Source organism: Anomalospiza imberbis, chromosome 21 (assembly GCF_031753505.1).
Source record: "Anomalospiza imberbis isolate Cuckoo-Finch-1a 21T00152 chromosome 21, ASM3175350v1, whole genome shotgun sequence".
Classification (NCBI taxonomy): Eukaryota; Metazoa; Chordata; class Aves; order Passeriformes; family Viduidae; genus Anomalospiza; species Anomalospiza imberbis.
Window position 1 is genome coordinate 9,122,503 of NC_089701.1, and position 12,477 is coordinate 9,134,979.

General features: G+C 48.1%; 1 protein-coding gene across 21 annotated transcripts in view; it reads right to left on the reverse strand.

The window, feature by feature from the left end:
* Positions 1 to 12,477, reverse strand: part of CACNA1B (calcium voltage-gated channel subunit alpha1 B) — a 300,242-nt gene that overhangs the window by 145,078 nt on the left and 142,687 nt on the right. For all 21 annotated transcript variants that reach the window (XM_068211531.1, XM_068211529.1, XM_068211532.1 and 18 more), the window contains one exon: positions 906 to 1,021. In XM_068211531.1, the coding sequence (XP_068067632.1) occupies positions 906 to 1,021 (116 nt within the window). The remainder of the gene's footprint in view (positions 1 to 905; positions 1,022 to 12,477) is intronic.

Consider the following 12,477-nt stretch of genomic DNA (forward strand, 5'->3'; position numbering starts at 1 on the left):
AAGTGGCTCTCAATTGTCACCCTGTGCAAGTGCTACAAGAAATAATGGGTTTAAAGCACCACATAAACTGCTGATATTTCTATTTTACATTTCAGTTGTAAAGAGCAAAGATGAAGCTCATCTGTCTAAAATGGCATATACGAATCCATTTGAGAAACCAGCACTTCTTTTCCTCCCCATCATTGTTTTAAAAGGCCTTTTCACTCAGCTCAGACGTTGAAAAGCAAGCAAGGAGGAAATTACCTCCCATTTTCTTGGTGTTGCATGGAAGAATTGACTGTGGTTATGTCAATATATAAATATCAGCTCCTCCATAAGGCAGGAAGGTTATTGGTAATCGTTGCAGTCTGATAAAAATGCTATTTTCTGTTAAATTAATGTGTCTGGGTTCTGGTTAAAGTTGCTCACGCCTTGCAATAAAGAGCAATGTTCAGTTCCAGGGGTTATAAATCAATGTTAATATGGGCTGGGGGGAGTTTCATGCAAGTGATCTTTGTAGCTCATAAAAAATGCCACTCGGGTGGGTTTTACCAGCAGAGAAAGAAAGGCTGATCAACCAGCTGGGACAGGGAGTAAATAAAACAGGAATTACTCATGGAAGGGAGCAGTTCCCCTCTGTGCAGGCTTTGGGCACTCAATAATTTTTTATATTATCCTGTATTAGGACAATTGCTTTGATCTCAGCAATAAAGCTGGCTCAGCTCCTTTAGTTTTGCTTAAACCAAACCAAGATATTTTTGCAATAACTTTGGTGCAACCACTTTGAAAGAATTCCAACAAAACCAACGAGTGCTGGCCGGGCCCTGCCCAGGCTTGGCCACACCACAGACTAATTCTGGAGCCCATCACCAGACCTCACTTGCCACAAAACACATCCAGGCAAGCCCAGGAGCTGCCTGCCTTACCTGCTTTGAAGATCCACTCCAGGTACCCGTTGAGCTCCCGCTCGATTTGCTGCTGCCTGCGGAGCTTCAGGAACGCCCGGCGGTTCTCCACCCGCTCGCGCTCCTTGGCAAATTCACTGTCAAGAGAGGGAAAACCCATCACAGGCAGCCAGGGCAGGCACACAGCCTCCCCCTCAGCCTTCCAGGGAGCCTGTGGAGACCAGCATGGGAGCAGGGAGTGGAAAGCACAGCAAGGGGCTTATTGTTGTCCTGATGCCTTGTGAGGGCTGCCCTAGAACAGAGACTGCACAGAGCTAAAGAATAAAGCAGGGATTTATTCAGAGGATTTCCTCCATGGATCCACCTTGGGCAGCACAAGAGCCCAGCCAGGGCTGCACCCAAGGTGAACCAAAATGGTCCCAAAATGCACGAGCGCTCCCGGGGGCTCTCACTGTGATCAGCTCTGCTCCATTTGCACATTGCAGTTCATTGTCCCATTCCAGCTTTAGCCCATGCAGTCCCATCCTGCTTGTTTTTCTCTCTTCAGTCCACATTGTTTGTGCTCATGGGCCTGAGATTTGGGTCATTTGTCCTTGGTGCCCAGCTGGAGAAGGAATTGTTTTGTCTCCCTGCTCTGTGCAGAGAGCTCACCATCCCCTCATATGAAGCTCAGACCCACACACTAAAGCAGCACAGAATGTGAAAAATAGAAAAGCTCAAACCTGAGGTACCAGTCCAACAAATTATTCCTCAGCTGCCTCTCTCATCCTGAAAAAAACCTGAAAAATTCCATGTGCACACACCACAGCCAGTCATGAAACACAAATTACCATCCTCAACACTAAAAACCATCCTCCAGGTCTCTCCACAGCACAATCTCCTCTGGAAGCCAAGATTAAGTCACAGACATCAGCACTTTTCTAAAGGGATCTGCTCTTCCCTGTCAGCCTTTCTTCACGTTTTCCCAGGCTTTTGGTGATTGTGACAAGCACAGGTCAAATGAGAACTGAGTGGGGGTGGGTTGAGGTGAAATAGCCCAGATGTCCTGGGCTGAGGGTAAAAATGATCCTGCTGTTTGCTAAAATCCCATGGAAAGGAAGAGCGTGGATATCCTCACTAAAACAGGGTAGGCAGTAAGGAAAGGTCATCCAACCATCACAGAAATCACGTCCAAGTCCATCCTGCTGGTCTAGCTTGAAATGAAGGTGAGAAAAAATGCAGCCACCAGCCTGACAACCCACACTGGCACCTTCCCCAAGGTAGGTCCTGGCACCTCTGGAATTTTCTGATTTTCTGGACACATGAAGGTGTCCAGCTGCCATTTATGGAGCTCTGACCAGCCCCTGCAATCCCTGTTTTAAGCACTCACTGGAGTGTCTCCCACAAGAGCTTTGTGTGGATAAATGGAGGATCAGAGTCTTCAGTCCCTCAGCACATCTTAACTCTTCTGTGTCCTTCACACCTTCAGTTTACTATTAATTAATCAATGAGCTAACCAATGATTTTTACTGAAATCCCACCTAATCAACCCACATGTGCTCATCAAAAGCCAGCAAGGAGCAGGAGCTGGGAGAAGGCTGGAAGAATGGGGGGAAAAGGAGTTCCAAGTGCCAGGGGCAGCTTTGCATTCACAATCTGAAGCTGGTCCTTCAAAGGTGCCACTTGTGCTTCGTTTGGCAGGAATGTGACCCACGGAGAAGGGACTGAGGGAGAACCTGGCACTGATGGGAGGGCTGAGCTGGAATCTTCTTTTTGGAGCACATCCCAGGCTCCTCACTCCCTTCTCCTGTCCTCACCTGCCAGGACAGCCTCTGGGCCCATCCTTGGAACAAAGGGAGTCCAAACACGGCTCTGAGCCAACAGCTCCTCCCTGGCACTCAGCACATCCCTGGAGGATCCCAGATCCTGCACGTGTCAGCTGTGTCACCCCTCTTCCCTTTTCATGCTCTCATTCCTGCTTCAGCCCCTGCTGCCTGGGGCCACGACCTTCCCTCAGTCTGGATTTGTGTCTGGAGCAGGAGGACTGAGATCAGGAAGCATGAGGTGAAACATGCATTTCATTTTCCAGGCGTGGCGTTAGGGGCTGGCGTCAGCACAGGCTTCCCAAAGGAGGAGACAACAGCAGTGGGAAGTTTCCTGGAGGACCCCCGTGGGCAGGAAGAACAGCAGATGAGCCATGGCACTGCTCCCTCACCCCTCAGGAGCAGCAAAGGCAGAGCTCTCCTTGCAGAGCTTTTCATCCTCTGCCAGGTCCCGTCTGGCCTGAGGACAGTAAAAGTTACCCAGGACTTGTCCCTTTTATCACAACTTTATACTGCAGAATCACAAAACAGAAAGGACCCACAAGGATCAGAGTCCAAAATCTCAAGTGGAAAGTCTGTACTTTAAAAGTGTAAGAAAATGAGGGAGAAACTGCTGGAAGTTGCAAACCTTCAGCAGTTTCTGTACAGCCAAACACAGATCTCCCAAGGCACCAGTGAGGGACAGTGGGAAGTTAAAGCCACCTGTGCCCTCCTGCTCCCTGGAACTGGCAGCTTTGGCCACCACAGAATCCCAGAATTGTTTGGGTTGGAAGGGACCTCAAAGCCCATCCAGTGCCACCCCTGCCATGGCAGGGACACCTCCCACTGTCCCAGGCTGCTCCAAGCCCCAGTGTCCAGCCTGGCCTTGGGCACTGCCAGGGATCCAGGGGCAGCCACAGCTGCTCTGGGCACCCTTCGCCAGGGCCTGCCCACCCTCCCAGGGAACAATTCCTTCCCAGTATCCCATCCAAACCTGCCCTCTGGCACTGGGAAGCCATTCCCTGTGTCCTGTCCCTCTAGGTCCTTGGACAGTCTCTCTCCATCTTTACTGTCAGTCTCTTGAGGCTCTGCAAGGCCACAGTGAGATGAAACCAAAGCTTCTTCTCTGAGGGTGAACAATTGCAGCTGTGCCAGCCTTCCCTCCCAGCAGAGCTGCTCCATCCCTCTGATCCCCCTGGTGCCTGCTCTGGATCTCTCCAGCAGCTCCAGCTCCTCCCTGTGCTGGGCCAGGGCAGGGGCAGCTCTGCAGGTGGGGTCTCACCTGAGCACAGGGCACAGGGGCACAATCCCCCTGCCCTGCTGCCCACGCTGGGCTCAGCCCAGGGCAGGGGGTTCAGGGCTGGGGCAGCTCCAGCTCTCACCCACAGCACCCCCAGCTCCCTCTCCAGGGCTGCTCCAGCTGCTCATCCCAGCCTGGATTGGTCCTGGGGGTTCTCCTGACCCAGGGGCAGCTCCAGCACTGCTGAAAACTCCCGAGGTTCCTGTGGAACCCTTGTCCAGGCATTGCTGTAGAATTTGGGAATGTAACTTCTAGGAGAAGGCAATTCCTTGGGTCTATGCCCATGAAATTCCTTCTGAATGCTCCAGAGCTGCTGCACAATCAGACTCAAGACTGGAGGGTCTTGATTTAGGATCTTCTTGGTGAAAGGAGCTCCACTTGTTCTTTCTCATTTCAGGAGATGGCAGAGAGGTTTGGTGAAGCAGGGACTTGTTAAAAAGAAGGTTTTCTATATGAAATGAAATAATAAATTATGTGTGTCTCTTCCACTACATCCATCACCATTCAGGAACTGAAATATTCCCCATTTGCTGCAACTAGAAAACTCCCAGAATTTCCCTTTGAGAGCTCTTCAACAGATTTCAGAACACATCCAAAGAAAGTGGGGGAAATGATATCAAAATGCTGTATTTTATCTAAAAATATTTCAACTGAAGGTTCCCTGCCAGCTCCAAATGAAAACACAGAGCCCCATGGGAAGGGTTGGGAGCAGTAAATAGGTTTCCTCTTTTATTCAGCATAATTCCCATTATGCCATTGACTTACAAAAATCTCCCAAATCACCAGAAAAGAAAAACCTGAGCAGGAATTTGCTGCTTCCTGCCCAGTTTTACCTCCAGGATTTTTCTCAGAGCTGTTTTTTCACCCTTTGGCCAGTTCTGGAATGTGCAATGGTGGTTGTTTCTTTTTTTTTTTTTTTGTGAGGGTGGAGAGGTCTTGGCGCAGAGCAGCTGTGGCTGCCCCTGGATCCCTGGCAGTGCCCAAGGCCAGGCTGGATGGGTTGGGAACAGCCTGGGATGGTGGAAGGTGTCCCTGCCCACGTTGTAGCTGATTGCACAGAGATAGCAGGAATAAGCAGGATTCCAAGGCAGTGCATCCATCATGGAAACCACATCCAGTCAGGCTCTGTGTGTCACATTTTTCTCCTCGAGAGTGGCCGGTGCTTAATGTCACCAGGAAATGGATGGTTGTTGCTTTCCACCTTGGTGGGTGGAGGAGGGAAATCAATCTTGCTGTGAAATATGCACTGATACTGCCACTCCAGGGCAATTCCAGAGCCCCCCGAGCCACACAAGAGACAGAGGCAGCTCCTGAATAACCACCAGGGTCAGCAAACATAATAAACTAATGAAATTCTTATAACTACTTTATCCACGTTGGCCTTAAATTAAAAATACTGTCACATCGAAGAGGGGAAAAAAATCAACAAACCACAATCTTCATCCCCTGAGCGTGTGATTAACTTCCCTGTGTGACAGCAGAGAGCTGGGATGGAGCATCCTAAATTCTCCTCCTGCTTTGGCTTGCATGGCACACGCCCAGGGCTGAGGCAGTACGAGACTGATCGCATCCTCAAACCTCTGCAATTCAGGTTTGCTGCTCAGAAGTCAGCCAGAAACCCTCCCCACTCGGGGAAGAGGCAAAGAGAGATGAGACAGCACCGCTGTCATCCCTGCGCTAATAGTGCTGATGATTAGCGACTCGTAATTACCGCACAGGTAATTAGCTCCTCATTGAGAAGGATCCCACGTTCAGATCTCAGGAAATCTTAGACTCTACACAGGAGAGCAGCCGCCATCCAAGGAGCTGAAGCGTTGCTGAGAAAGCAGCAGATCTTGGAAGGACTCTGCCAGCCACTCCTGGAAAGCAGCTGTGAAGAACTTTCGGAATTTCAAGTCTTCAAATTAACATAAAAAAAAAAGAAATCCAATGAGTTTTAGGACTGGCTTGGTCTCCAGCCCGAGTACATCCAAAGAATACATAAAGCCGGGCCTGGATGGCAGGTGACATCTCAGGAGCCATGGGGACAGCCAGTCCTGCCTGGAGAAACGAGGATTGATAAAGCCATGGATGGCAGGTGACACCTCAGGAGCCATGGGGACAGCCAGTCCTGCCTGGATGTGGGAAATCCAGGACTCCTGGACAACTGACCAATATGATCAAGCAGAAGCTGTTTACATTACACACATTTTTATAGATTCTACAAGCTACTAAGTACACACTTCTTGACTGGTGCCTTTGTCTTGTTCACTCATTTTCTGCCTGCATTTCTCAGTGTGTGATTGGTTACATCCAGGTGTGGCAAGCACATTCCTCTCTCTCTCAGGATTTTACATAGAGGTGCACAGAGAGAAAGAAAGAGAAAACAATTTCTATTTCTGCTCCTTGTTTTTCCCATGTGGAATGTGTTTGGAGAATTGTTTACCTGGGGTGATTGCTTGGTTGGATTCTGGTGAGGATTGTTTGAGCTGATGGCCAATCCAACCCACCTGTGGCTGGACTCTCAGAGAGGGTCACGAGCTGTGAGTTAGATATGGCAGAACAAGTAGGTTTGTAGTTTTAGTATCTTCCTTTATATAGTATATTAATGTATTATTGCATAGTTATAATAAAGAAATCATTCAGCCTTCTGAACTGGAGTCGGACATCAGTATTTCTTCCCACCGGGTTTGCTTGCATTTTACAATATCTAGGTGTTTCACAGCCCTCTGTTATTCAGTTCTTGCTGTCTTGGTATTTGGTTTCTCAGCCTCTTCTTTGGTAATTCAGCACAATTTTTTCGTAACCTTGACGAATTCCCGAGAGTCCTTTTACTTTATTTGAATAAAGGGAGAGGCCATGGGGCATTTCCCTGATGTCTCTCAAATTTTTAGAGGACGCAGCCTCCTTTTTATCCCAATTTCCCTTCTTTCTTTCCCCATTGGCTGAGGGACTTGAGAGGTTCAGACTTCCCGATACACCTGACACGGAAGATATCCCTCTAATGTATAACCCTCCATTTTAATTTCTAATTCTTATGGAATTTAGGGGTTTTCCCCATTGTTTCTTTTATCTTTCAATGTCCAGTTTCATTTATCAACAAACCTAAAGTTTATTTGTAAAAGCAAATATCTTTTTCCACTAATCAATCAGCAGAATCCTTCCCATTGTTTCTTTTATCTCTCAGTGCTAGTTTTATCTGCCAGCAGACCCACAGCTTGTTTATAGAAAATAGAAAAGCAGTGCAATTTCCAGCTGCCTGGACATGACCCAGAGCTGGGAAGATGCAAACCCAAGAGGACAAATCTTTGTGGGTGCTGGCATTTTGCACCCACAAGGGCTGCAAACAGAATGACAGGAGAGCAGCAAAACCACGGATTTCTTCCCCATAACTTCAGTTCTTTACCGCAGCAAGGATCAGGAAAAGTTCAGGATGAGCTGACTTTGATTATTTTCATCCACAGACAAAATCCTCAGAAATCTGCAGGCAAAACTAAAAATAATTTGATGCCTCTGACTTACTGCTCTGAAAACATGAATAGAGAGGAACGTGGTGTATTGTTAAATCACTGGTTTCAAATAGTTCTAAAAATCAGGACCAGGTCATCGCTGAACACAGGCAAAGCATCTTGATTGGAAAGGCCACAGGGAACAAGAAAGAAAAGCATGGAAATGCACCTCATTTGGGCAAGGAAAAACCTGAGGGAGGTGAAAGGAAGCCCATCCGTGGGGCACAGGGAGAGCACACTGAAAACTGCTGGAACGAGAGGAAACCAAACAATGGATTCACCTGAAAAGACAGATTTCTTTTAGAATTCCTTTGTGCTGGTGACAGTTGGCACCTCTAAGATAAGTTTTGCTGCAGTTTGCTGAGAAGTCAGAGTTTATTAAATAAGGAAAGCCCAGAGGCCTGAGCTGACAAAGCTCTGTGGCTCCTCACCCACCCCAGGCTGTCCCAAGAAACACATTTTTGTTTCTATTTCACCTGGAGCTGCAGCCAGCCAGGATCCCACTGGGAAAGGTCCAGGCTGAGCCCAAAGAGCTGCTTAACCCATCCTAATATCCAGTGCTGAGGAATTAGCACTAGATCCATCAATCCTGCATGGGGAGAGCTGCTCCTGCTTCCTCCTCATTGCTCTAAAGAGGGGAACACTCAGCTCTCCTCCAGCAGCTGAAAAGGGATGGGAGTATCTGGAGAGAATGATCTCTGAGCACCCAGTCAGGCTCCAGGGTCACTTAAATCCCTGCCACAGCAACAAGAGGCTTCAAGTGCAGGCCAGATATGGGAAATGTCCTGTATTTCTGGGGAGAGAAGGGGAACAGCACAGAGGTGAAGCCTTCAATGCATCTTCCTCCCTCCTTTCCTTTGTCTTTACATTCAGCTTGTGCCAATTTGACTTTGATTCCCCCTAATCTGATCTGAAATCTGTAAGTGCCACAGCTGGGCAAACCTGGCTGGAAGGAGGCACCGACAAAGGGGGAAAAAGGAGTTCAAAAGCCCCATTTATCTCATCGCCTCAGCCAGCTGCAACTGCAGGATGAATCTCTGGTTCTGTTCAAGTTTCCACTCCCAGTACAAAGCAGAGGCCCCATGAAATTCAAATTTAGGTCTTCTCTATATCATTTTTGTATTCCAGACTTTGATTTCCATTGTGGCTCAAGAGAAGGGCAAATAAAGGAAGTCCAGCTCTCCTGGCCTAACCAAAACCACAGAAGGAGCAAAGGACCCATATTCAGTAGGATCAGTCACTACCCCCTCCTGCAAGAAACCAGGAAAGAAAAATTTCTCCCTCATTTCATGTTTGCAATGATGGCTTTGTTAAAAAGGGCGATGAGCAAAGAAAAAGGGAAAAAAGAATTCTGCTTTTTTTTCTTCTCTTTCCCCTCCCTTTTAAGCACAGCCTTGGAACAGACTAAAAGCAAGGAGAAAGCCAGAATCTCCTCTCTTTCCATGATGCAGCTCTTCTGCTGCAAATAATTAACACCAGGCAAAGTCAGATCGCAGCAGGTACCAGCGGACGGGGAAAAAATGTGCAGGGAAATGAAGGATTGTCTCTGTAATGAGGGGAAGGAGGACAGAAGAACACTTTGCCATTGTGACAAATTAATCAGCACCACTCTCCTCCAGCCTCTGCACGGCTTGCAGGCAGAGGCTTTGTGATCTCAATCTGGCAAAAGTCCTCAGGATGGGAAAACTTGCCATGAAATTCAGCAGGGCAAGTCCCCGAGGCAGCCAGGTTCAGGGAGGTGGGGATGGGGCTGTGCTGCCTCCCAAGAAGCTGCTCCAACACCACAAAAACCTCTGTGACCACAGGACAGCAGAGACAGAGATCCCCCAGGGAGCCTGGAGCACAGCACTGGGGAGGGTGTTTGGTGGGATGAAGCATCCAGGCTCCAGACTGCTCAGAAAAGGGTGAGAAAAATAAATAAACCCCTTTTCCCTGCCCCTTTTTCCCTGCCCCTTGTCCCCTCGAGGTGCCAGCACAGCTGGAGCTGTGTCCCCTGCCAGGCTCCTGCTGGCACAAAGCTGCTGCACCCATTCCAAACATCTCTCCAGAGTCCTTGTGATCCCTTAGGATTTGAGCTTTTCTGTTTTCTATATATTTGTAACCCTGCAGTTCTTTAGTGTATAACTCTAAACTCCACACCCAGTGTGAGCTGCTGCTTTCCCATTTTGGGCAGACACAACAATTCCTCTCCAGGCCTGGCAATCAAGGACACCTCACTGCCTCAGGCCCTGAGATATGGAAACAAAAGTGAGTTTTGGGGGGAGCAAACTTGGGGTAAATGACTTCATGACCTGAAGCTGGAATTGGCAGATGAACCCCCAATATGCAAATGGACCAAACTTATAAAAGTGTGAAACCCGTGACCCATTGTCCATTTTGGGTGTAGCCCCTTGGGGTCTTTGTCAGCCCTAAATGTATCTGAAGGCCCTTCAATAAATATTCCTGCTTTTTATTCCCTTTTTTTTTGTCTGGCCTCTGTTTTTAGGTAGCCTGAAAAAGGCATCACCCACCCCAGGTGATCCTATAAAACAGAGGCGTGGCACGTGCAGGACAGAGTAGTTCTGGGGTAAACACAGCCCTGGCCAGCTCGGCTCTCGCAGCCAGATGAATAAACCCTGGCAGTAACCATCCCTCTTCACTGCCTGGGCTGGAAACACCTCAGGCTTCACCATAAATATTTGAGGACATGACAAGCAGCATTTTTCACACTTCAGAGGCACAGACTCCCAGGATCCCAATGCATCACTCTGGGAGCGTGGCCTCTCTGGCCAGAATTCCGGCTGTCTCGCCACCCTCAGTGCTCCCCCTGCCTGAATCCGTGCCAAAAAGCACTTAGCCTTGCAATAAGTTCAATCATCTTCCTCCCAGCATCCCAGGATAACATTTATCCTCTTTGCATTGTGTAATCCAAAGCATCAAAACAGCTCACCAATGTATTGTGTGGCACCATGCAGCTCATTAGCAGGCAAAATTAATACCCGAGCTGGAGGAAACCCCATAATCCCAGCAGGCTGTGGGAAATGCTGGGAGCTGGGATGAGGAGAGGCTGAGGACTGGGAGGGGAACAGCAGCAGGAGGAAAAAACCAGCATTGAAGGGGCTGCTGAGGGAGGGAACACTGGGAAGACAAAGTGAGAATGGGGATGGAGTTGGGGTTGAGATGGGGATGAGGATGAGGATGGAGTTGAGATGGGGATGGGGTTGAGATGGAGATGGGGATAAGGATGGAGTTGGGGTTGGGATGGGGATGGGGATGAGGATGGAGTTGAGATGGGGACGGGGTTGGGGATGGGGTTGAGATGGGGATGAGGATGGAATTGGGGTTGAGATGGGGATGAGGATGGAATCGGGGTATGTCAGGGCAATGGGTCCCCGGCCAGGTAATAATTTACATCAATTTAATGTATTTCAGAAGGCTATTATATTTTTAAAGTAGGAATAATATTTTTTAAGAAACCCATGCTTGTATACCCTAGTTCTCTACAGGGGGACCTAATTGGGCCTTTACTTAAAACACCATCACCATTGGCTAATTAAGAAATCACCCTTTGGTAAACAAATCTCCATGACACATTCCACATGTTCGCAATACCAGGTGCAGCAAATGAAGATAAGAATTCTTTCTCATTCTTTTCTCTGATCTTCCCACAGCCTTCCCCAGAAGGATGTCTGGGAAAGTTGTCTGTTTCTCTCTGGCCAGAGAGCTGTTGCCACAGGGGTGGGGATGGAGTTGGGGTTGGGGTGCCCAGCCGTTGCTGACAGAGGGCAAGAAACCAGAATTAAATCAGAAAAAGATTCACTCTGGGGCAGCACTTCTCAACTGCATGTGGGGATTTTTCCCTGCTCGCTGCAAACCATGGGCAGAGTTCAATAAAAAATTCATGGGGATCATCCCAGGGTGTTTTGTGGCCAGAAGGGAAGTCGTGACATCCCAAGCAGCAAATGACCCCGTGTTTGAGGGATGCAGGAGGGCAGCTGGGGTCAGCACTTCCTGCCATGGTTTGCGGTCAGAACAATCTCGTGGTGCCACCAGAGGCAGCCAATTTATTTTTTTTTTTGTGGAAAAGTTGTATTCCCCTGCATTGCTACCTAGATCACAAATAAAGAGTTTACAAATGATTTAATAAAAATAACCTCCCACTGCAGTCAGCACAGAAAGGTGTTCCAAGGGAAATACATTATGGATACAAATTCCTAAATATTTTCACCACTATAGTTGTTCCACTCTTAGAAAATGCTACCTCAGTTTTTAGGAAGTAAGGTGCCCCAGCTTTTGAAACAGGGATAGCATCACCCAAGGGCCTGGAGGGATGAGCCAGCAAAACTTGAAGCAGGTGTCAAATCTCCTAATTCCACCTAGTTTTCAATTACTTATTTTTATCATTTATATTTTCCCCTTTCTTGTGTGTGTCTGTGACTGGGGACTTACCCCAACACAATTCCCAGCACATGGATGGGCAGGACACAGCCATGGTCTGAATTCCAGAATTCCACAGTTCACAAGCAGAAGGAAATGAGCTCCTGGATGTTATTGGTATCAAAAGGGAGAGGAATTTCTCCCCCTGCTCTCCTGGCCTTGTGCAGTCCTGAGCTCCCAAATCATCTGTGACACTCAGCAAAAGCTCTACAGAAGGAAATCATCTGTATTTTTCTGCTCTATTGGGTTCTGCAGGGCTGCTGAGTTTTCTTGGTTCATGGAAGAATCAAGCACCAGGGAAGGAAAATGGAAAGGGGAGGAGTACAAAGTGAGGAGCAGGGAGGAAAATCCCCCACAAGGGACACAAAACCACTGCTCCAGAGGATGTTGAGTCCTGCTGGAGAGCCCCAGAAATTCCGTAAAAAACAACCAAACTCCCAGGATTTCAGGAGCTGCTTCAATCACAGCTCCCTTGTGCACCTCTGACCACTGCACCACTCCAGGAAATCTCTCAATCCCCCTGGAAAACAACACAGTACTCCCTGTATTTCCTGTATTTCCTGTATGTCCTGTATTTCCTGTATTTCTGTGATACAATTAAAAAAAAA